The 23,360-nt window shown below is 40.6% G+C and overlaps 1 protein-coding gene across 1 annotated transcript in view; it reads right to left on the reverse strand.

The window, feature by feature from the left end:
- Positions 1–1,791: 1,791 nt before the first annotated feature.
- Positions 1,792–23,360, reverse strand: part of LIPI (lipase I) — a 67,621-nt gene continuing 46,052 nt past the window's right edge. The window contains exons 8-9 of the mRNA XM_059686200.1: positions 19,392–19,568; positions 1,792–1,879 (exon numbers count right to left, since the gene is read on the reverse strand). Coding sequence (XP_059542183.1) covers positions 1,792–1,879; positions 19,392–19,568 — 265 coding nt within the window. The remainder of the gene's footprint in view (positions 1,880–19,391; positions 19,569–23,360) is intronic.

Genomic DNA, 23,360 nt, shown 5'->3' on the forward strand with positions numbered 1-23,360 from the left:
ACAAAAATTTGTGCACTCGGAGGGGGGGGTCCCTCAGCCCGGCCTGTGCCCTCTCGCAGTCTGGGACCCCTAGGGAGATAACGACCTGCTGGCTTAGGCCTGCTCCTGGGTGGCAGAGGGCAGGCCCAATCCCTAGGTGCAGCCCCTGGTCGGGCTCAGAGCAGGGCCGATTGGGGAGTTGGGGCACCGCCCCGTCATGCACAGAGCAGGGCATATTGGGAGATTGTGATGCCAGCCTCAGTCACGCTCAGGGTAGGGCCAATTGGGGGTTGGGGCACCATCCCCTGTCACACTCAAGGCAGGGTCAATGGGGAGGTTGTGGTGCCACCCCCTGTCACGCACAGAGCAGGGCCAATCAGGGGGTTGGGGCGCTGCCCCCGTCACCCACAGAGCAGGGCCCATCAGGGGGTTGGGGCACCGCCCTCTATCACCCACAGAGCAGGGCCGATCAGGGGGTTGGGGCGCCGCCACTGTCACACTCAGGGCAGGGCCGATGGGGAGGTTATGGCTCTACCCCGTCACACACAGAGCAGGGCCCGTGGGGAGGGGTTGGGGTGCCACACCCTGTCACACACAGAGCCGCAGGGCAATCAAGTGGTTGGGGAGCTCCCCCCATCAGGCACAGAACAGGGCCAATCAGGGGGTTGGGGTGCCGCCACTCTCACACTCAGGGCAGGGCCGATGAGGAGGTTATGGCTCTACCCCATCACACACAGAGCAGAGCCCGTGGGGGGTGGGGGCGTTGGGGAGCTCCTCCCATAAGGCACAGAGCAGGGCTGCTCAGGAGGTTGGGGCCCCGCCCCCTGTCACACACAGAGCCGCAGGGCGATCAGGGGGTTTGGGCGCTGCCCCCTGTCATGCTGATCCCGGTGCTGGGAGGCATATTACCCTTTTACTATATAGGATAGAGGCCTGGTGCATGGGTGAGGCTGGCTGGTTTGCCCTGAAGGGTGTCCTGGATCAGGGTGGGGGTCCCCACTGGGGTGCCTGGCCAGCCTGGGTGAGGGGATGATGGCTGTTTGCAGCTGGTCACACACCCTTCAGGGTGGGGCTCCCCACTGGGGTGCCTGGCCAGTCTGGGTGAGGGGCTGAGGGCTGTTTTCAGGCTGGGGGTGACTGAAGCTCTCAACTGCTCCTTTTTTTTTTTTTTTTTATTCTGGGCCAGCTTTAGCTTGAGGCTTGGCTCCAGCTCTTAGGCCGCCGCTCCTGAAAGTAGGTTTCTGGCCTTTGCATACAATGTTGCGAATCTGCTGGCTGAAGTCCTGCGGTATTTGTTACAATGTTTGAAACTGCAGGCTCAGAGGCCTGCAGCCGCAGGTGGGGAACGTTGGTTTCGTCCGTCACTGAGGCAAGCAAGCCTCATGTTAGTTTCAAGCTGCCTGGCTGCCAGCCGCCATCTTGGCTGACAGTTAATTTGCATATCTCGCTGATTAGCCAATGAAAAGGGTAGCGGTCGTACGCCAATTACCATGTTTCTCTTTTATTAGTGTAGATTACACTTCAATTGGTTGAATGGATGACCAGACGATCAGACACTCAGCATATTAGGCTTTTATTATATAGGATAAGCAATTAAGGGAAAATTAGATGATAAACAGTTGATTGATGTACACAGAAATAAACAGCTTTTAAAATATATTCAGAATGCTTTGCCATATGCATTTTTAAGAAGTAGAAATATCTGAATCCCAGATTGAACAGTACATTCTAAAAGAAATACTGATTACACTGTTCCCATTACAACTTCTTCACTTCACAAACAAGTTGTTACAATTGATTGAAGAAGGCATGCTATATTTCCTCTGCTATACAGGTGCATGGATTGAGAAATACCTCCTCATTTTCTTTAAGTACAATATCATACATGCAGAGTGGTGGTCTGTAAGAGAGAAAGAGAAAGAAATAAAAACTCTTGGTAAAATTACAAAGTTTATTTTCTTCTCATAAATATTAGGGTATGTCATGCCTATAACCAACTACTTCTCCAAATGCTGGGCATTGGAACATGCCTACATCATGGTTTCCACTCTCTTATTGGGCTAGACTGGGATAAAGTAGACACACGGGGCGGGGGTGAGATTCTGTGTGTTTCCACTTCTCTCTTTGCTGCTTCATTGGGATATTTACAATGTGTGGTAGATATTGTTGGATACTCAAATAATTGAATAACTGAAACCTGAACTCATCTCAGTAGTCAGGCCACCTCTTGCATCATTGATAGTCACTATGGAAGAGTTAGGTTGAACAGCATAGACAAATGTTGCAATATGATTTAATCAATTATTTTTGCCACCTACTAAAATGGAAATAATGTGTAAAGTATTCTATTTTTGGAGAGATTGGGTAGTTGGCAATTGAAGATTTCTGAGAAGTCAAGTAAATCAGGCATCTTGTCTAGTTATCTTCTTGCTAATATCTTGAAAACCTTAAAAAAAAGTAATTAACTAGAATAAGACAAGATTGGCAAAGGTTCAGAAAAGTAGCTAAAGAAAAAAATGGTAGCAATAAAAACAAATTTTCTGTATCAGCAACAGAACTTAGTCAAGGAAAATGGGGTCATTCAACTTCATAGGTGCTGGTAGTTCACCTTAAATGGTCATTTGCACTTATCTAGTTCAAGAGACACATTGCTCCCAGTCTTCTACTAGCTTGGTTAAGACATCATTGAATAAAGTTTTAAAATATTCAACAGGTAGGTTAAATTATTCAATTTTTAAATAAACCTATTTTCTATTTCTGCTAATATATTTGAAAATGATAAAATATAGACATTCATATCTAATTATAAAACCTGATATGCAATACTACAGTACTTTACATTTAAAATAATAAAGATGGTCCCAGGTCGTGTCCCGGAGCAAATGGAGCGAGCAGCTGAAGCTAGTAACACTCACACCGAATTGGCGAAATTGCTCAGCTGGTGAGAGGGTTTACAGCCGGGAAGAGCAGAACTCCCCTGGTAAGGTAAAAAAAAAACCAGGGATTTGGGCAGGAAAGTTTGCCAGACCTCTGAGCCCAGAGAGTCGGAGGGAGACCGCGTGGCAGACAGCCGCGTCCCTTGGGACAGGCACAGCCCCTGACGGGGGAAAGGAGAACCGCGGGATTCCGGGCGCCGCCAGGGAAATTGAGAGCTGGGTTCTGTGATCACGGAGGACTGAGCCTAAAGGGGGCAGCCTGAAGAGCTGACCTGACCATGCAGTCCCGGTAAGAGAAGAAGCTTACAGAAACCAAGCCTTCCCCGTTTCCGCGGCCGGCATTTGTTTGTTTGTTTTCACTGAATCCTGTTCATGGGACATTTCGGATACAGACACTCACCTGTGCTGAAGAGAGGGAGAGTGTGCGGAGGAGTGGAATCTGGGGAGAGACTGGGGAAAGAGGGGGAGCCGGGAGAGGTGGTAGTGAATTGAGTGCTGAGACACCCCAGAGCCCGGGACTGGGGCAGCCACCCGCTCCTGAGAGGGAGTCTCCTCCCCCCAGCCCCCAGGCAAGGAGCACAGCCACACCCAGATTCCACCCTGTACGAGATCAAGGATTAAGATAACCTGATCAGTCCCTGGGAGTTAACAGGGTCTGGCCTATAGGGGGATTTTCAATCCCAGCAACAACATAGCGCTGGTAACTAACTATTACGCAGTCAGCTCTGGGCAGTGAACTTCCACTGGACAGAGAGGCCCTATAGCCCCAGAGGCCAACCCCAGAACACTGCCACCCAGAGGCTGACCCACAAACTGACTCTTTGCTAAACACAAAATAAGGCAGTCTGGGAAATAAATGCGGCATGCTTTAAAATAAGGACTGTGGTTTACAACACAGAGGAACAGTATATCGCAGGGAAACTCAACACTGTCCTGAATACCTGGAAGGTCTAAGGCGAGCCACACTGAAGAATAGAAGAAACGAAGGACCTTCACTACTGCAATTTTTTTTCTTTTTTCACTTTTTAACTAAGAAACCAATTTTTTTTTCATTCTTTTTTTTTCTGTTCTTTTTTTTTTCTTTTTTTTTCTTTCTTTTCTTCTTTTTCCATCACCTGATTTTACCCTTTTAATTACTACCTTCTTATTTTTAACCAGTATTATTACTGCTACCATTTTACCATTTTTTAAAGTGCCATTTTATTTTTTCTTTATTTTATTTTGGGATTAGTGTTCACCATTCTATTTTCATCGTTATATTATTGGTTGTTTCTAGTTTGCATTCATATCCAGGGAGCTGTTGCTGGAATTTGTTGGGATTAATGGCTGTTCTATAGGAGTATTCTCCTCATATAAAAAGTCTCTTCCCTCTTCCACTTCATTCTCTCTTTTTGCTCTTTTTTTTTTCTTTTCTTTTCTCGCTTTTATTTTCCCCCTTCCTTTTTCCCAATTTCATTTTTGCACTCCCTTTTTTTGGTCCCTACTTTCTTTTCCTTTTTCTCTTTTATCTTTTTCTCTTCCTTCTGCCTTATCCCCTAATTCTCTTAATTCAGGTGGTCACCTTTAATTGGGGTTATTAATATCGTGAATATATTTGTGTATAGTGCCTGGTACGTGGTGCCTTGTTGTGTTGTATTTTGTGCCTTTAAATCAACGCAGCAGATCCAAGCAACAGCAACCTCCTGAGCACCTCATCCTCTGCTGAGGAACAGCAGCTGTACGTGAAACCTCGCCCCACCAGCCGGAAGAGCCACCACAGCTGTGAACAGCACCCACCAGAGGAGCTGCTGCCAACTGAAGAGCAGCTGCTACCGCAACCGCCCAAAGAGCAACCACAGACCAAGGAGTCACTGCCACCAAGGGAGCAACCACCGAACAACTCAACGTCTAGATATGTCAGTGAGATCAAACATGGGTAGACAAAGAAACCCCCAAAGGAAAGAGAAGGAGGACTCTCCAGAAAAGCAGCTAAGTAATACAGAGGCATGCAACATGACAGATAAAGAATTCAGAATAAGGATCCTAGAGTGCATAAACCGGATGGAGGAAAAAATCGACAACCTCTGCAAGAAGCAAGAAGAAACAGATGAAAAAATCGATAACATATGGAAGAAGCTAGAAGAAACAGATGAAAAAATCAACAACCTAAGTAAGACCCAAGAAGAAATGAAGAGTGATATAGCTGCAATGAAAAACTCCATTGAAAGTATCAACAGTAGACTAGGAGAAGCGGAGGACCGAATAAGTGAATTAGAAGACAAGGAAGCAAAACACACCCAAAATGTACTGCAATTGGAGAAAAAAATTAAAAGACAGGAGGAGAGCCTAAGGGAGCTTTGGGACAACATGAAACGAAACAACATACGAATAATAGGAGTACCAGAACAACAGAAAGATGAACAAGGATTAGAAAACCTACTCGAAGAAATAATATCAGAAAACTTTCCTGAGGTGGGGAAGAAAAAAGTCACACAAGCCCAGAGAGTCCCAAACAAGGTGAACCCGAAAAGACCCACACCAAGACACATCATAATCACCATGGCAAATGTTCAGGACAAAGAGAGAATCTTACAGGCTGCAAGAGAGAGACGGAAAGTTACATACAAGGGATCTCCCATTAGATTGTCAAATGACTTCTCAACAGAAACACATCAGGCCAGAAAAGAATGGACTGAAATTTACAAAGTGATGCAAAGCAAAGGACTGAATCCAAGAATACTCTATCCAGCAAGGCTATCATTCAAACTTGAAGGGGAAATAAGAAGCTTCACAGACAAAAAAAGACTAAGGGAGTTTGTCACCACCAAGCCAGCAATGCAAGGAATGCTAAAGGGACTGGTATAAAAAGAAGAAATAAAAAGCTCAGAAAGAAAACAGCCACACACACACACAAAAAGAAATGGCTACAAACAAGTACCTTTCAATAATAACTTTAAACGTAAACGGACTAAATGCTCCAACCAAAAGACATCGAGTGGCTGAATGGATAAAAAAACATGACCCATACATCTGCTGTCTACAAGAAACCCACCTCATTAGAAGGGACTCACACAGACTGAAAGTGAAAGGATGGAAAAATATCTTTCAGGCAAATGGAAAGGAAAAGAAAGCTGGGGTAGCAATACTTATATGGGACAAAATAGACCTCAAAGTGAAGGCCTTAACAAGAGATAAGGAAGGCCACTTCATAATACTAAAGGGATCAATACAACAAGAAGATATAACCCTGGTAAACATATATGCACCCAATGTAGGAGCACCCAAATTCATAAAAAAACTCCTGGAAAATATCAAAGGAGAGATCGACAACAATACAATCATAGTAGGGGACTTTAATACACCATTGACAGCACTGGATAAGTCCTATAGACAAACAATCAGCAAAGATACAGCAATCCTAAATGACTCACTAGATCAGATGGACTTAATAGACATCTTCAGAACACTGCACCCCAAAGCCAGAGAATATACGTTCTTCTCAGGTGCTCATGGGACATATTCAAAAATAGACCACATATTGGGTCACAAGCAAAGTATCCCCAAATTCAAGAAGATTGAAATCATAAAAAGCGTCTTCGCAGACCACAATGGCATAATATTAGAAATAAACTACAATAAAAACAACCCAAAATACTCAAACACCTGGAAGCTGAATAGCATGCTATTAAATATTGATTGGGTTACCAATGAGATCAAAGAAGAAATTAAAAACATCCTGGAAACTAATGACAATGAAAACACAACAATCCAAAACCAATGGGACACATTGAAAGCAGTCCTGAGAGGGAAGTTTATAGCTCTACAGGCCTATCTCAAAAAACAAGAAAAAATGGTAGTAAATCATCTAACTCTACAACTCAAAGAATTAGAAAGAGAGCAACAAGAAAACCCCAGAGTGAGCAGAAGGAAGGAGATAATAAAGATTAGAGCAGAAATAAATGACATAGAGACCAAAAAAACAATACAGAAAATCAATGAAACCAAGAGCTGGTTCTTTGAAAGGATAAACAAGATTGATAAACCTCTAGCCAGACTCACCAAGAAGCAGAGAGAGAGGACCCAAATAAATAAAATCAGAAACGATAGAGGCGAAATAACAACAGACCCCACAGAAATACAAATGATTGTTAAAAAATACTATGGACAGCTTTACTCCAACAAACTAGACAACCTGGAGGAAATGGACAAATTCCTAGAAAAATACAGCATTCCAAAACTCAATCAGGAAGAATCTAAAAATCTCAACAGGCCAATAACTATGGAAGAAATTGAAGCAGTCATTAAAAAGCTTCCATCAAACAAAAGCCCAGGACCAGACGGCTTCACAGGGGAGTTTTACCAAACATTCAAGGAAGAACTAAAACCTATCCTCCTCAGACTACTACAAAAAATTCAAGAGGAAGGAACACTTCCAAGCTCATTCTATGAAGCCAGCATCACCCTAATACCAAAACCAGGTAAAGACAACACAATGAAAGAGAATTACAGGCCAATATCCCTCATGAACATAGATGCCAAAATCCTCAACAAAATCTTAGCAAATCGGATCCAGCAGTACATCAGAAAGATCATACACCATGACCAAGTAGGATTCATCCCAGGGATGCAAGGATGGTACAATATCCGCAAATCAATAAACGTGATACATCACATAAACAAATTGAAAGAAAAAAACCACATGGTCATATCAATTGATGCAGAAAAAGCATTTGACAAAATTCAACACCCATTTTTGATAAAAACTCTCAGCAAGGTGGGAGTAGAAGGATCATACCTCAACATAATAAAAGCCATATATGACAGGCCCACAGCCAACATCATACTCAACGGACAAAAACTAACACCATTTCCCCTAAGAACAGGAACAAGACAGGGATGCCCCCTCTCACCACTCCTGTTCAACATAGTACTGGAAGTGTTAGCCATTGCAATTCGGCAAGAAGAAGAAATAAAAGGCATCCAAGTTGGAAAAGAGGAAGTAAAACTGTCCTTATTTGCAGACGACATGATATTATACATACAAAACCCTAGAGATTCCATCAAAAAGCTACTAGACTTAATACATGAATTTGGCAATGTAGCAGGATACAAAATTAACCCCAAGAAATCTGAGGCATTTCTATACACCAATAGTGAACTTTCAGAAAGAGAGATTATAAAAACAATCCCGTTTACCATTGCACCAAAAAAACTAAGCTACCTAGGAATAAACTTAACTAAAGAGGTAAAAGACCTCTACTGAGAAAACTACAGGACGTTGAAAAAAGACATAGAGGAAGACATAAACAGATGGAAGAACATACCGTGTTCATGGATTGGTAGAATCAACATCATTAAAATGTCCATACTACCCAAAGCAATCTATAAATTCAACGCACTTCCCATTAAAGTACCAACAGCATACTTCAGAGATCTAGAACGAACTTTCCAAAAATTCATCTGGAATAAAAAAAGACCCCGAATAGCTGCAGCAATCCTGAAAAAGAACAAAGTAGGTGGGATCTCAATACCAGATATCAAGTTGTATTACAAAGCCACTGTTCTCAAAACTGCCTGGTACTGGCACAAGAATAGGCATATAGATCAATGGAATAGAATAGAGAGCCCAGAAATTGGCCCGAACCAATATGCTCAATTAATATTTGACAAAGGAGGCAAGAACATACAATGGAGCCAAGATAGTCTCTTCAATAAATGGTGTTGGGAAAATTGGACAGATATATGCAAGAAAATGAAACTAGACCACCAACTTACACCATACACAAAAATAAACTCAAAATGGATAAAGGACTTAAATGTACGACAGGAAACCATAAAAATTCTAGAAGAATCCAAAGGCAAGAAAATCTCAGACATATGCCGAAGCAATTTCTTCACTGATACAGCTCCTAGGGCACTTGAAACTAAAGAAAAAATAAACAAATGGGACTACATCAAAATAAAAAGCTTCTGCACAGCAAAAGAAACCATCAACAAAACAACGAGAAAACCCACTGTGTGGGAAAACATATTTGCCAATGACATATCTGATAAGGGCCTAATCTCCAAAATTTATAGGGAACTCATACAACTTAACAAAAGGAAGATAAACAATCCAATCAAAAAATGGGCAAAGGACCTAAATAGACACCTTTCAAAAGAGGACATTCAGAAAGCCAAGAGACATATGAAAACATGCTCAAAGTCACTAATCATCCGAGAGATGCAAATCAAAACAGCAATGAGGTACCATCTCACACCTGTCAGACTGGCTATCATCAACAAATCAACAAACGACAAGTGCTGGAGAGGATGTGGAGAAAAAGGAACACTTGTGCACTGCTGGTGGGAATGCAGACTGGTGCAGCCACTATGGAAGACAGTATGGAGTTTCCTTAAAAAACTGAAAATGGAACTCCCATTTGACCCTGTGATCCCACTTCTAGGAATATATCCCAAGAAACCAGAAACACCAATCAGAAAGGATATATGCACCCCTATGTTCATAGCAGCACAATTCACCATAGCTAAGATCTGGAAACAGCCTAAGTGCCCATCAGTAGATGAATGGATTAGAAAACTGTGGTACATCTACACGATGGAATACTATGCTGCTGTAAAAAGGAAGGAACTCTTACCATTTGCAACGTCATGGATGGAACTGGAGAGCATTATGCTAAGTGAAATAAGCCAGTCAATAAAGGAAAAATACCACATGATCTCACTCATTCATGGACAATAGAGACCATTATAAACTTTTGAACAATAATAGATACAGAGGCAGAGCTGCCTCAAACAGATTGTCAAACTGCAGCGGGAAGGCCGGGGAGGGTTGGGGGGCAGGAGGTAGGGGGGTAAGAGATCAACTAAAGGACTTGTATGCATGCATATAAGCATAACCAATGGACATAAGACACTGGGTGATAGGGGAGGCTAGGGGACTGTCTAGGGCGGGGGGATAAAATGGATACATATGTAATACCCTTTGTAATACTTTAAGCAATAAAAAAAAAATAAAATAAAAATAAAATAAAATAATAAAGATATGTTAAAACTTTATTATTAACTAGAGGCCCGATGCATGAAATTCATCCAAGAGTAGACCTTCACAGCCTCGATCCCTCCCTCACAGTCCTGGCAGCTGCCTCGATCCCATGGCTGCAGACCCGGCTTCATCTGAAAGATCATCTGTAAGGTCTCAGGTCGTCTAGAAGGATGTCCGGACAGTCATTCCACTATTCAGCCGTTTGGTCGATTTGCATTTTTCTCTTTTATTATCATAGATAATATTGCAGTAAGTGTAAAATGATAGTACCTTAATCTCATAAGGTTTTTTAGATTTAGCAAAAATATCTTTTTATAACATTACTAGAGGCCCAATGCACGAAATTCTTGCAAGAGTAGGCCTCTCTTCCCCCAGCTGCTGACACTGGCTTCCCTCTGGCACCCAGGACCTGGGCTTCCCTCTGGCCGCCGACGGGCACCCGGGACCCGGGCTTCCCTTGCAGCCCCGGCTTCATCTGGAAGGTCGTCCGGAAGGATGTCTGGTCTAATTAGCAAATTACACTTTTATTATTATAAATTAGAGAGTAGAATATAATTGAAAAATCATATTCATCCTTTCTCCATTATTAAGAATTAAGTAGAGGAATGATTTTATCATTACCCCACCCAAATTTATCTATACTTATATCAATTATTTATTCTGCTACATCCCTTATTCACTGAATGTGCCTTCAGTGTTCTGGATCTCCCTCCACCTCATTTCTTTAAAAATTCTCATGTGATTATGTTTTTTTAATGGTTTTAAGATGAGAGAAAGAGAGAGAGAGCGAGAGAGAGAGAGAGAGAGAGAGAGAGAGAGAGAGAGAGAGAAACATAAATATGAGATAGAAACAGTGATCAGATACCTCCAGTATGTGCCCTGATTAGGCTTTCAACCACAACTTAGGTATGTGCCTTGGCCAGTAATCAAACCTGCAACCATTTCTTGTATAAGATGACACTCCAACCAACTAAGCCACCCATCCAAGGCTCCACCTCATTTTTTAACTTGCCATAGTAGGACAAGTATGTCATTAAACTTACTAATGGATAAATTACCTCTGCCATTAAGTGATTCTGCTATTCACATACCTATACTTATAAAAGGGTAATATGCTAATTAGACCAGACATCTTCCAGACGACCTTCTGGATGTCCTTCTGGACAAAGCCATGATGGCGGGGCCAAGGCAGAGGTGGTTAGGGGCAATCAGGCTGGCAGGGGAGAGCAAATATGGGGATCAGGCCAGCAGGGGAGAGCAGTCAGGGGGATCAGGCGAGCAGGGGAGAGGAGGAGTCAGGGGGATCAGGCCAGCAGGGGAGAGCAGTTAGGGGGATAAGGCCAGCAGGGGAGAGCAAATATGGGGATCAGTCCCGCAGGGGAGAGCAGTTATGGGGATCAAGCTAGCAGGGGAGATCAGGCAGGCAGGCAGGTGAACGGTTAGGAGCCAGCGATCCCGTATTGTGAGAGAGATGTCTGACTGCTGCAAGGGGTCCCGGATTGGAGAGGGTGCAGGCCGGGATGAGGGAACCCCTCTCCCCCGATGCATGAATTTTATGTATCAGGCCTCTAGTTTATAATATAATATTAGAATTACCAAGCATGCAAAGGAGCAAGAAAATGGACCCACATGATGGTCAATCAATTGAAACTAACCCAAAACTAGTACAGATATAAGAATCAACAGGCAAAGACATTAAAAGAATTATTATAACTGTATTCCATGCATTCAAATAGTTAAGTAGAGACATAAAAGATTAAAAAATCAACCCAAATCCAACTTCTAGAGGTGAAACTATAATGTCTGATATGAAAAGTACCCTGGATGAGATTCATGTCTGATTAGACATTCTAGAAGAAAAGAACAGTGGTCTTAAAGACATAGCAACACAATATATTCAAAAGGAAGTAAAAGAGGAATCAAATTTAAAAATTAACAGACCATAAGTGAGCTGTGCGATAATTTCAAGCAGCCTAATAAACTTGAAATAGTCACCAAAGGGAGAGGAGAAAGAAAGGGCATAGAAAAATATATTTCAAAAAATAGTTACAAATTTTAATAAAACTTGATGAAATCTATAAGATCATAGACCCAAGAAGGTCAAAAACTCAAAACACAAGAGGTATGAATAAAATTACATGTCACATAATCAAACTCTTTAATATCAGTGATGAGAAAAATCTTAAAACTAGCCGGGCGGGGGGGGGGGGGGGGGAGTATTTTCTTTATAGGAACAAAGGAAGGATAGTAACAAATTTCTCAATTGGATAAATCCATGGTAGAAGACAGCACAGCAACATCTTTAAAGTCAAAGTAAAAAAAAAAAATCTGTCAAACTAGAATTCTATAACTAGGTAAATTATTTTTTAAAAGAAGGCATTGAAAAAAAAATAATAACAACCAGCAGACCCATACTACAAAAAATCTTAAAGGAACTCCTTTAGTCAAAATATAAATTGTACCACATAAAAGTATATATCCACATAAGGTTTAGAAGTACACCAGAAATGATAACAAAGTGAATAAATATATGAGTTTTCCTAATTATTTATAATATTTTAATAGTCTTACTCTTTAAAAATATGATACATTGCATTTTGAAATTTTTTAGCATATGTACAAGAAAAATGTATGCCAACAACAAAACAAAATCTAGAATGAAAAAAGTGGAATTATATTATATACAGTTTTTATGTTATATGGTAAGTGGTGACATTCACTTAAAGGTAGACTGCAATAAACTAAAGATTATAATAGAGATCTCCCCAAAAACCCTCTAAAATAAATTTTAAAGAGTTATAGATAATAAACCCACAAAAGAGAAAATGAAAGTATAAGACTACTCAATGTACACAAAAGAAGGCAGACAATGAGAAAAATGGAAACAAAGAACAGATAGGAAAAATATGAAGCAAAATAGCAAGATGATAAATTGAAATCCAACCACATTAACCATCATATTATGTTAAGAGATGTAAATACCCTTAATAAAATGGCAGAGGTTATAACATAATTTGTCATTAGAAAAATGCAAATTAAAAACACAAAGAGATATCTTAATACCTATTAGAATAGTGAAAACAGAAACAAAACAAACAATAAATCTGGCAAAAGTGTTGTAGTATTTGGTGCAGGAGAACAGTGGAATTTTGACAAATGTCAGTGGTAATGCAAAATGTGCAATCACTTAAAAAACAGCCTGGCAATTTCTTATAAAGTTAAACATATACTTACAATATGACCCAGCAATCTCACTGATATATATTTATTCAGCAGAAATAAAAACTTATATTAACATAAAAATCTGCATGCAAATATTTATGTTGGATTTATTCAGAGACAAATATCAAAAACTGTGAACAAATTATATGCCCTCCAACTGGTGAATGGATAAATGAACTCTGGCATATCCTATCTAATAATAGACAAACATGGTAATTAACCATACCTCTGCTATGCTTCCCATTGGCTAATCAGGGCGATATGCAAATTAACTGCCAAAAAAGATGGCGACCAGCAGCCAGGCCGCTGAAGCGAACATGAAGCTTGCTTGCTCCAGTGATGGAGGAAGCCAAGGTTCCCACCTGCCACAGCCAGGCTCTGAACTCCAGTCTAAGCAACTACGTTAAAATTATAGAAGCTAAACAAACCCAAGATACCTGCTTTCAGCCAGCCAGCCTAGGAGCTGGAGCCGCAACAAAGTTTCAATTACAGAAGGTAAATAATTCCCAGAATAAAAAAAAAGAAAGAAAAAAAGGAGAGACTGGGAGCTTCAGTTGCAGGCTTGGCCCGTCTGAAAACAGCCCTCAGCCCCTCATCCAGGCTGGCCAGGCACCCCAGTGGGGACCCCCACCCTGAAAGGGGTGCAGGCAGCCTGAAAACCACAATCAGCCCCTCCTCCAGGCTGGCCAGGCACCCCAGTGGGGACCCCCACCCTTAAGGGGGTGCGGGCAGCCTGAGAAAAGGCCTCAGCCTCTCATCCAGGCTGGCCAGGCACCCAAGCGGGACCCCCACCCTGATCCGGGACACCCTTCAGGGCAAACCAGCCGGCCCCCACCCGTGCACCAGGCCTCTATCCTATATAGTAAAAGGGTAATATGCAAACTGGCCCTAACAGCAGAAGGACTGGGAATGACTGGTCACTATGACACACACTGACCATGAGGAGGCAGACGCTCAATGCAGGAGCTGCCCTCTGGTGGTCAGTGAGCTCCCACATGGTGGAGCTCTGCTCAGCCATAAGCCAGGCTGATGGCTTCCAGTACAGCGGTGGTGGTGGGAGTCTCTCCTACCTCCTCAGCAGCACTAAGGATGTCCGACTGCAGCTTAGGCCTGCTCCCCGCTGGCAAGTGGACATCCCCCGAGGGCTGCCGGGCTGCCAGAGGAATGTCTGATTGCCATCTTAGGCCCAATCCCCTGGGGAGCAGGCTTCAGCCAGCAGATGGTCATCCCCCGAGGGGTCCCAGACTGTGAGAGGGCACAGGCCGGGCTGAGTGACCTTCCCCCCCACCCCACCCCCACCCGGGTGCACAAATTTTTGTGCACTGGGCCTCTAGTCCATACATAAAGTACTATTCATCCAAAATTCCCATTGATATCAGAAATAATATGGGTACCTTTTAAATGTATGAAATATAAGTGAAAGAAGCCATACTTAAAAGGTTACACCTATATGATTCCATTTATATAATGTCTTGAAAAAGGCAAAACTAGGTACAGTGATTGCCAGGGAGTAGGAGTAGGGAATGAGGTTGAAAAAAAGAAACAGCACAAGGCAGTTTCTGTAAATGATGGAAATTCTCTGGATCTGGATGGTGGTGGTTCGTTATATGACTCAATGAATTTATCAAACTCATGGAACTCTATGCCTAGAAGAGTACGCTTTACTGTTAAGTTTCTAAAGGTAACTTTAGTCCAACTTTTCTCAGGAAGTTATACCAGGTCCCTCCACTGTGAATATCCTTCTCAGTCCCTACATTCGAAGGCACTGCTCTCCTGGAAAAACCTAGAAGAGAACTATGTTGCAGTCTCTATCACAGTCTGTTGCAGAGAGATAATTACTGGTTGAGTGCTTAACAGTTTAATCTGTACCATAAGGCATTGCATTTTTATTACACATGTTCTCAATAATTTAGCAGTGCTAATTCTCATTAATTGCACATTATCTGTTTGGACAGATCTAAATAGGGAAAGCAACTAAATTGTTAGGACAATTATCTAGGTAATTAAACTTAAAGCGTACATTTTGTCTAAGCATCTGTTAGCATCTCCAGCCAGTAGGAAATAGTAAGAGTTTTGCTAAACACTACAATGTATTTTAGTTTTCCCCCTGGATAGAAAATAATTGTACTTATATTTTGAAAATTTAGTAAATATTCATAGTCTATTAAAATTATAATGCATGCTACCTTTTTCTCTGTGGCATATCCCTATGACTTCACCCTAATGAATGAGTTATATATAATGTCTCTACATAACCCATAATTAAGAAGATAATGAGTCAAATATAACAGTGGTCACATCTGTCTGCCTTTCCTTTCCCTTATAATAAGTCACTTAAAAAAGAGAAGTGCTTGGAGAAAGCAATAGCTGTCTATTAACTCACCAGCTTTCTGTATCAAAGAGAAAGCATCATGAATTGAGGGGGGAGATTTGAAAGGTTCTCCCACCATAACCAGTTTGGCTCAGTGGATGGAGCATCGGCCTGCGGACTGAAGGGTCCCAGGTTCGATTCCGGTCAAGGGCATGTACCTTGGTTGTGGGTGCATCCCCAGTAGAAGGTGTGCAGGAGGCTGCTGATCGATGTTCCTCTCTCTCATTAATGTTTCTAACATTCTATCTCTTCCCTTTACTCTCTGTAAAAAATCAATAAGATATATTTTTTAAAAAATGAAAAGGTTCTCCCACCTTGATATTTCTTCTATGAATATAAAACAAGGAAAGTGTTCAAAGTGCAGAGAGTTGTCTATGCATAGCCAGTGTTTCTGATAAGCAAACATTGAGAAAAAATAAAGTATCTATACTAATAAAAGCGTAATATGCTAATTAGACCAAACAACTTTCTGGATGTCATTCCAGACAAAGCCACAGTGGCAGAGGCCGAAGCAGAGGCAGTTAGGGGTGATCAGACCAGCAGGGGAGCAGTTAGGGGTGATCAGGCTGGCAGGGGAGCAATTAGGGGGCAATCAGGCTGGCAGGGGAGAGGTTAGGGGTAATCAGGCTGGCAGGCAGAGGCGGTTAGGGGCCATCAGGCAGGCAGGGGAGTAGTTAGAGGCATAGGCTGGCAGGCAGAGGGGTTAGGGGCGATCAGGCAGGCAGGCAGGCGAGCAGTTAGGAGCCAGCAATCCTGGATTGTGAGAGGGATGTCCCAAATTGGAGAGGGTGCAGGCTGGGCTGAGGGACACACACCCCCTCCATGCACAAATTTTGTCCACCGGGCTTCTAGTCCAACAATAAAGGAAAAACTAAGTTGAATATTCCACAAAAGATGGCAGCAGTTGACTTATAGTTAGAAAGGGAAAATTGCTTATAACCAAATCTACAATGTTGCAAATCTTCAGGGACATTATGGTCATATTGTTATGTATATGACAGTGACCCTTGAAGCTACTGCACTGAATAAGCTTCTCGAGTCTACAAAGATTTAAATAATGACAAGAGTATCCAGTTCTAGCATTTGCCTAGATACACATGGATGAATTACCTTTGATTCCTTTCACTGTTCACATGTATAGAACTAAATGTATCTTTCTCATTAAAGCTTCTATGCTGTTTTGTGTAGAGATTCTAGCTAAATGTCTGGTGTCTGCCCAAGATTTACATTATATGCTTCTTTTACACTATGGAGTTATCTTTTTTGTTTCTCTTTCCATTTATGATATACTAGTATAGGAAGAAGTCTTTATTCCTGGAATAAACAGAAACAGAGAATGATAACTATAGCCTCTAACTTCACTCTCATACTCACCTTTCTTTTTATTTATGGATATTTTTAATTATTAAATTTGTTGGGATGGCATTGTTTAACAGGGTCGTATAGGTTTAAAGTGTATTTTTTTTAATAAAATATCAGTATATTGCACTGCATGCCCACCACCCAAAGTCAAACCATCTTCTGTCACCATATACTAGGCATACTCACATTTCTTATGCTCACAGAAGTATTAATGGGGGAGAATAGGAAAATATGATGGTACAACAACCCTGGCTTCTTTAAACCTAGTTTTGGGGGATTATAAAAATACAGTTGTTCTTGAACAATGTAGGGGTTAGGAGTACAGATCCCCTGAGCAGTCAAAAATCTGTTTAACTTTTTAAAAAAATGTTGATTTTTAGAGAGAGGGGAATGATAAGGGAGAGAGAGAAAAACATTGATCAGCTGCCTACTGCACACCCCAACCAGGGATCAATCCTGTAACCAGGAGTGGAACTGGCAATATCTGGGCACATGGCCCCATGCTCAAACACCGAGCCACACCCACTGGGCTGTGTTTAACTTTTGACCCTCCTAAAACTTGACTACTAAAAGCATACTATTGACCAGAAGCCTTACTAATAGATAATGTGAACAGCCAATTAACACATATTTTGTACATTATATGTTTTATATACTGTATTCTTACAATAAAGTAAGCTACAAAAAATAAAATATTAGAAAAACCACAAGGAAGAGAAGCTATTTACATATATATGCATTCGTGACATACTTAACTTTTAATTTTTTTATTTCTAGGCTATGTGGTTCATCTGCAGTTTTTCAAATTGTCACAAATCTTCAAAAATTTTTCCAATGTATTTATTTTTAAAATAGTACCCATATATAAGTGGACCCATGCCATTCAACCCTTTAGCCCTTCAAACATGACCCTATAACCCCCTCCAATATACTTTGTCATGGAATGATGTTGCTAATATTCTTAAGAATATTCATGCCGAAACCGGTTTGGCTCAGTGGATAGAGTGTCGGCCTGCGGACTGAAAGGTCCCAGGTTCGATTCCTGTCAAGGGCATGTACCTGGGTTGCTGGCATATCCCCAGTAGGAGATGTGCAGGAGGCAGCTGGTCGATGTTTCTCTCTCATCAATGTTTCTAACTCTCTATCTCTCTCCCTTCCTCTCTGTAAAAAATCAATAAAATATATTAAAAAAAAAGAATATTCATATATTTTTATATTTTTGTAAGTATTTAAATCAAAGGAAAGGACAGTAAAATTATCCCAAGATTTTTTCCATTATAATTACATCTTACTTATTGACTTTTGAATGACAAATAATCTTATAACAAGTTACAAAATAACTTATATTTCAAATAATTTTCCCAACTCTCCTCTACTGATATGAATGTCAACTAAATGAATATTTTTATTATTTATTATTCAAAAATTCTTACTTACTAAGTTCAACATTCATAGAAAGGCATTTAGGAAATCAAATATATCAACACAGAAATATACAGAGACATAAAGTTGAAGTGCTGCAATCAGCTAAAGAGGAGAGACTTCTAGCAATCCAAAAACCTGTCTTTGTTGATGCACAGCATTAGAACAATTCATACATTCATACTGGCAGTTGATCAACTCATTAAAGATCTCTCAGTAGTTCTGAGTGCTTCACATGAGTGTTTTTCTGGAAATACGAATTCTGCCATGGCGAACATGTGCATCCACACCAGGTGGGAAAAGATAGTGGGAAGACCTCTTTGGTTGTGAGGACATAAAACCAAGAAGAACATATTAAATGGTCTTAGAAAAATACCAATAGAGTCTCTTGTCTTTAAAAAATGGTACCCACACAGTAATGATGGTGTCATAATTTTTGGAATGAAGATATTTGTGATATTACTGACAAGCCAAGACAGGTGACTATAAAATTAGTCAGATTCTCCTCATGCTGTTATTGTGCACATGCTAGAGTCTCACTCCTGTCAGCATATTCTTGGGGTTGAATCTCCAGCAAACTGTAGAATCTTAGATACAGAAGATGAAAATTAACATTTTTCTCTTCTCAAATAAAAAGTTAAAAAGTTAGGCAAAAGAAAAGATCATTGAAAATCATGATCATTTACATCTCCTGTAACCATGTCTTATTATAGAGTTTTTAGCCATTGGACCTCATCTAAAGCATTGTATTTAAGAACTCTAAACCACTCTAAATACATATGCAATTATAAGAAATTATTGATAAACTTCTAAGGCAGACCTTTGTCTTACTTTTTTCATTTTTGTTATGTCTTATGAGATAATTGTGTGTGTTTTCCCTCACTTAGGTAATGCAATTCCAATGAATCTCATCCAAATTAAAAAAAAACAGAATGCATTTTACACCTTTCAGATACATCTTGAAATACACAATAAACCGATATTTGAGTACAGGAATTCTTAAACCATTTTTTAGCAAGCCAACATGTTCAAATTTAAAAGATGACCTACTTAAATAAAATTTTAATGTTCTTACCTTTCTGGATATGTAAGTGATTTTAACATGAGACGCTGGATGCTATATTGGCATGTGCAACATTGCTGATTAGAGTCCTGATAATATACCAAACCAATTCTTGAAATATTTACAACATCATTTAAAAACTGAGCAAGAATCTTGGCTTCTTGAAGTTTATAAAATGATTTATTCTTCCTAAACAGAAAATTTTATATACTCAGCGTATTAGTAATTTGAAATATAATTTCACTCTAAAATCAATATAATATTAACAATTCAGGATAGAAAAAGGCCAATTTTTTAGGAAAAGGCCAAACAATAAGTGTCTGTTAAAGTATTTATTAAAATAATTTATACAGTAATTTAAAACAAAAGAATGATAACATTTACATCCCCATACACAACATTTGGAAATACTTTTTTGGGGTAAATTGGGAAATTTTATCTTTCTGACTAGATGGTTAGATTGTTCATTTGTCTGAAATTAGAGAAGTCATCTTATGCGTCTTTTTATAGACCCCTGAACAGCTATCATGGAGTGGATATTCAAATAATATTCCTTTGTTGTTCTCTGCTACATTATAAAATATTTGTGAATAATTCTAAAAGCCTGATATTCAAAAGAAAAATAAATTTAGTATTTAATAAGTACAATTTCCTGAGCATTTATAATGTGCCCAGGACATTAATCTAAAGGACACCTTCCCCAATACCTACCTCTCATTAAAAATAAAAATAAAAAATCGCCCTGACCGGTTTGGCTCAGTGGATAGAGCGTCGGCCTGAGGACGGAAGGGTCCCGGGTTCGATTCTGGTCAGGGCATGTACCTTGGTTGCGGGCACGTCCCCAGTGGGGGTTGTGCAGGAGGCAGCTGATTGATGTTTCTAACTCTCTATCCCTCACCCTCTTCTCTGTAAAAAATCAATAAAATATATATTTTAAAAAAATCATTAAATTTACAAATTTCCTCATCATTTTAAATTGCACCACTGCCTATTGCCCAAACCAGACAACTAAGGTTCATTTTTGATATTATCTTCTCTTTCAATCCCTCCATCAAATCTATCATAAATTCCCACTTACTTTACCTTTGAAATCTCTTGAATCTGCTTTGAATTCATCCTCATTTCTCCACCTCCACTACAAATCCTCTATCGCAAGACTGTTTCTTGCCCATATTTTTGTAACAGTACCCTGTCTTTCCTGCTTCCAATCCACGGAAGTCAAGCTGTTTTTACAAAATAAAAATCCAATCCTGACCCAACCAGATTGCCTCAGTTAAAACACATGAGTGATTTTCATTTTCCCAGTGAATAAAATATAAATCCTGAAACATGTCCTACAAATCTAGTTCCTACAAAACCTAGGTGTTCTCTCTCTACCTCTCTCGTTGCCTCCATTTGCAGACATAATGCACTTCCTTCAGCCCCTGAAATAGCCTATGATCCCTCCTGCTTCAAGATCTTTGTCTGTATCAGTCTCTGCCTGGAATACAGCAAAGCAGACTAACTCTAGTTCATCATTTCATTCTTAACCAATAAACGTAAAATACCCTTAAAGAAACTTTTAGTGGCCCCACTAAATAATCCTCATCCCCAATTTTATGTTTCCTTACACATTATAATGTTCCTCAAGAACATTTTGAATGAGTAGATTATATTTACATATTTTATTAATTATTTCATTATATTTATATTCTTCATTAGGCTGTAAGCTTAATGAAGGTAGGACTATATCTATTTTTCTTATCACAGCACTAGAGGCCCAGTGCATGAAATTTGTGCATGCAGGGGAGTCCCTCAGCTTGGCCTGCACCCTCTTGCAGTCCAGGAGCCCTCATGGGGTGTCTGACTGATGGCTTAGGCTGGCTCCTCACCACTGCACTCACCAGCAGTGAGCTCAGCTTCTGGATGAGCAGCACTCCCCCTGTGGGAGGACACTGACCACCAGGGGGCAGCTCCTGCATTGAGCGTCTGCCCCCTCATGGTCAGTGTGCGTCATTGTCACTGGTTGTTCTGCTGTTGGGCCAAAACCGACTCTCTGAGATCCCCTGAGGGGTTCCGGATTGCAAGTGGATGCAGGCTAGGCTGAGGGACCCCACTGGTGCACAATTGGGACTGGGGAGGGACGCAGGAGGTTGGCCAGCTGGGGAGGGACTGCAGGAGGGCTCCAGGGTGTGTCTGGCCCATCTCACTCAGTTCTGATCAGCCAGACTCCAAGAGCAAGCTAATGTACTGGCTGGAGCATCTGCCCCGTGGTGTTCAGTGCATGTCATAGCAAGCGGTTGAGCAGCCTTAGCATATTTTTAGCATATTACGCTTTGATTGGTTGAACAGCCAACTGAATGACCGGACACTTAGCATATTAGGCTTTTATTATGTAGGATCCTCAGCATTTAGCACAGTGCCTACATCCATGTGGATATTCATAAAAATCATTTGAATAGAAAAATGATGAACATCATTTTATTTGTATTATATATTTGTAAAGTCTATCTGTTGTACTAGATAAGTTATGCAAAAAAATTCTAATTTGCCCAAAATTTTACCCCCAATTTTTAGTGCAGTTTCTGTCCTATAGAAGTTCTCAAGAATTTTTATTGATTAAATTGACTCCTTTCCATACATCTCCGAGCTCAGTGAATGGCACCGTAATTTAAATAGTCATAAAGATTAAAATTTGAAGTCACTCTAGATTGGTTTATTTCCTTCATTTTCACATGTTTAATCATAAAAATAGGTCTATTTAAATCCTAAAAACCCATTTCCACTTACTGGGTTTATTCCCCCATCATATCAATTATTACAATAGTCACCTCTCTGATATCGTTCCACTCTAATTGCCCCATTACTCATCCAGCTGGGGTATTGTTCCAACCTGAATATCCATTATTACTATCCCCTGTTTAAAATCCTATATTGGCATAATAATATATTTGGTACTATATTTAATGTATGTGATTTTTTAAAAATATGTTTTTATTGATTTCAAAGAGAGGAAGGGAGAGGGAGAGAGAGAGAGAAACATCAGTGATTAGAGAGAATCATTGATCAACTGCCTCCTGCATGCCCCTTACTAGAGATGTAGCCCACAATCCAGGCATATGCCCTGACCAGAAATCCAACCCTGACTTCCCGGTTCATAGGTTGATGGTTAACCACTGAGCCACATTGGCTGGGCTAATGTATGTGATTATAATAACATAGAGAAGTGATCACACAATAACGCTTATATAAAAATCAGGATGCAGAACACATTTGCAATAAGATCGTAATTTTGCTAAATAAAAACGTGTGTGCACTGAAAGGGCGAGGGCTACGCCCTTCATCTTATCCCGGATCCTCCATTTTGGGGCAGCAGCCTTAGCCATGTGCTCGGCAAGGGGCTTCTTCCCGGAAGCCCAAGCCTCTGCTAGCCACACCCAGGACTTCTTTAAACTAACCAAAGACAATCAAGGGAAGTGTGCGCCATAGATATGACCACATCCTGTGTAACAAGACACCGACTTGTGCCTGGCCAATCGGCAGGGCCCTCAGTCCTCTCTCCTCCCCTTACTCCAACCCCCCTATAAAACCCCTCTCCACACAGAGTTCTCTCTCTCTGGTGCTTGCCTCTGTGTCAGTGAGTGTGGTCGGGGAGCCGAGCTAGCTCGAATAAAGACGCTTTGCTTTTGCATCGGACTCGGCTGGCTCCCTGGTGGGCTTTTGGGGATCCTGAAATCTGGGCGTAACATGCACAAGGGTATGTATAAGAAGATATAAGAGGAAAAGGAGGAGGTATAGAAGGAAAGGTGTAGAAATTGACTATACCAACAAATCAAATGTAAATCTAAATATCCCTAGGTGATATAATTATAGATGATTCTAATTTGCTACTATATAATAGGACATGCCCTTTACAGCAGGAAAATATTTCTATTTTAATTTTTAGAAATAAAAATTAAATTTTTAGAAAAAATGCTTCTATTTTTTATTTCTCAAAAGAGA

This window comes from Myotis daubentonii, chromosome 3 (assembly GCF_963259705.1).
Source record: "Myotis daubentonii chromosome 3, mMyoDau2.1, whole genome shotgun sequence".
NCBI classification, from domain to species: domain Eukaryota; kingdom Metazoa; phylum Chordata; class Mammalia; order Chiroptera; family Vespertilionidae; genus Myotis; species Myotis daubentonii.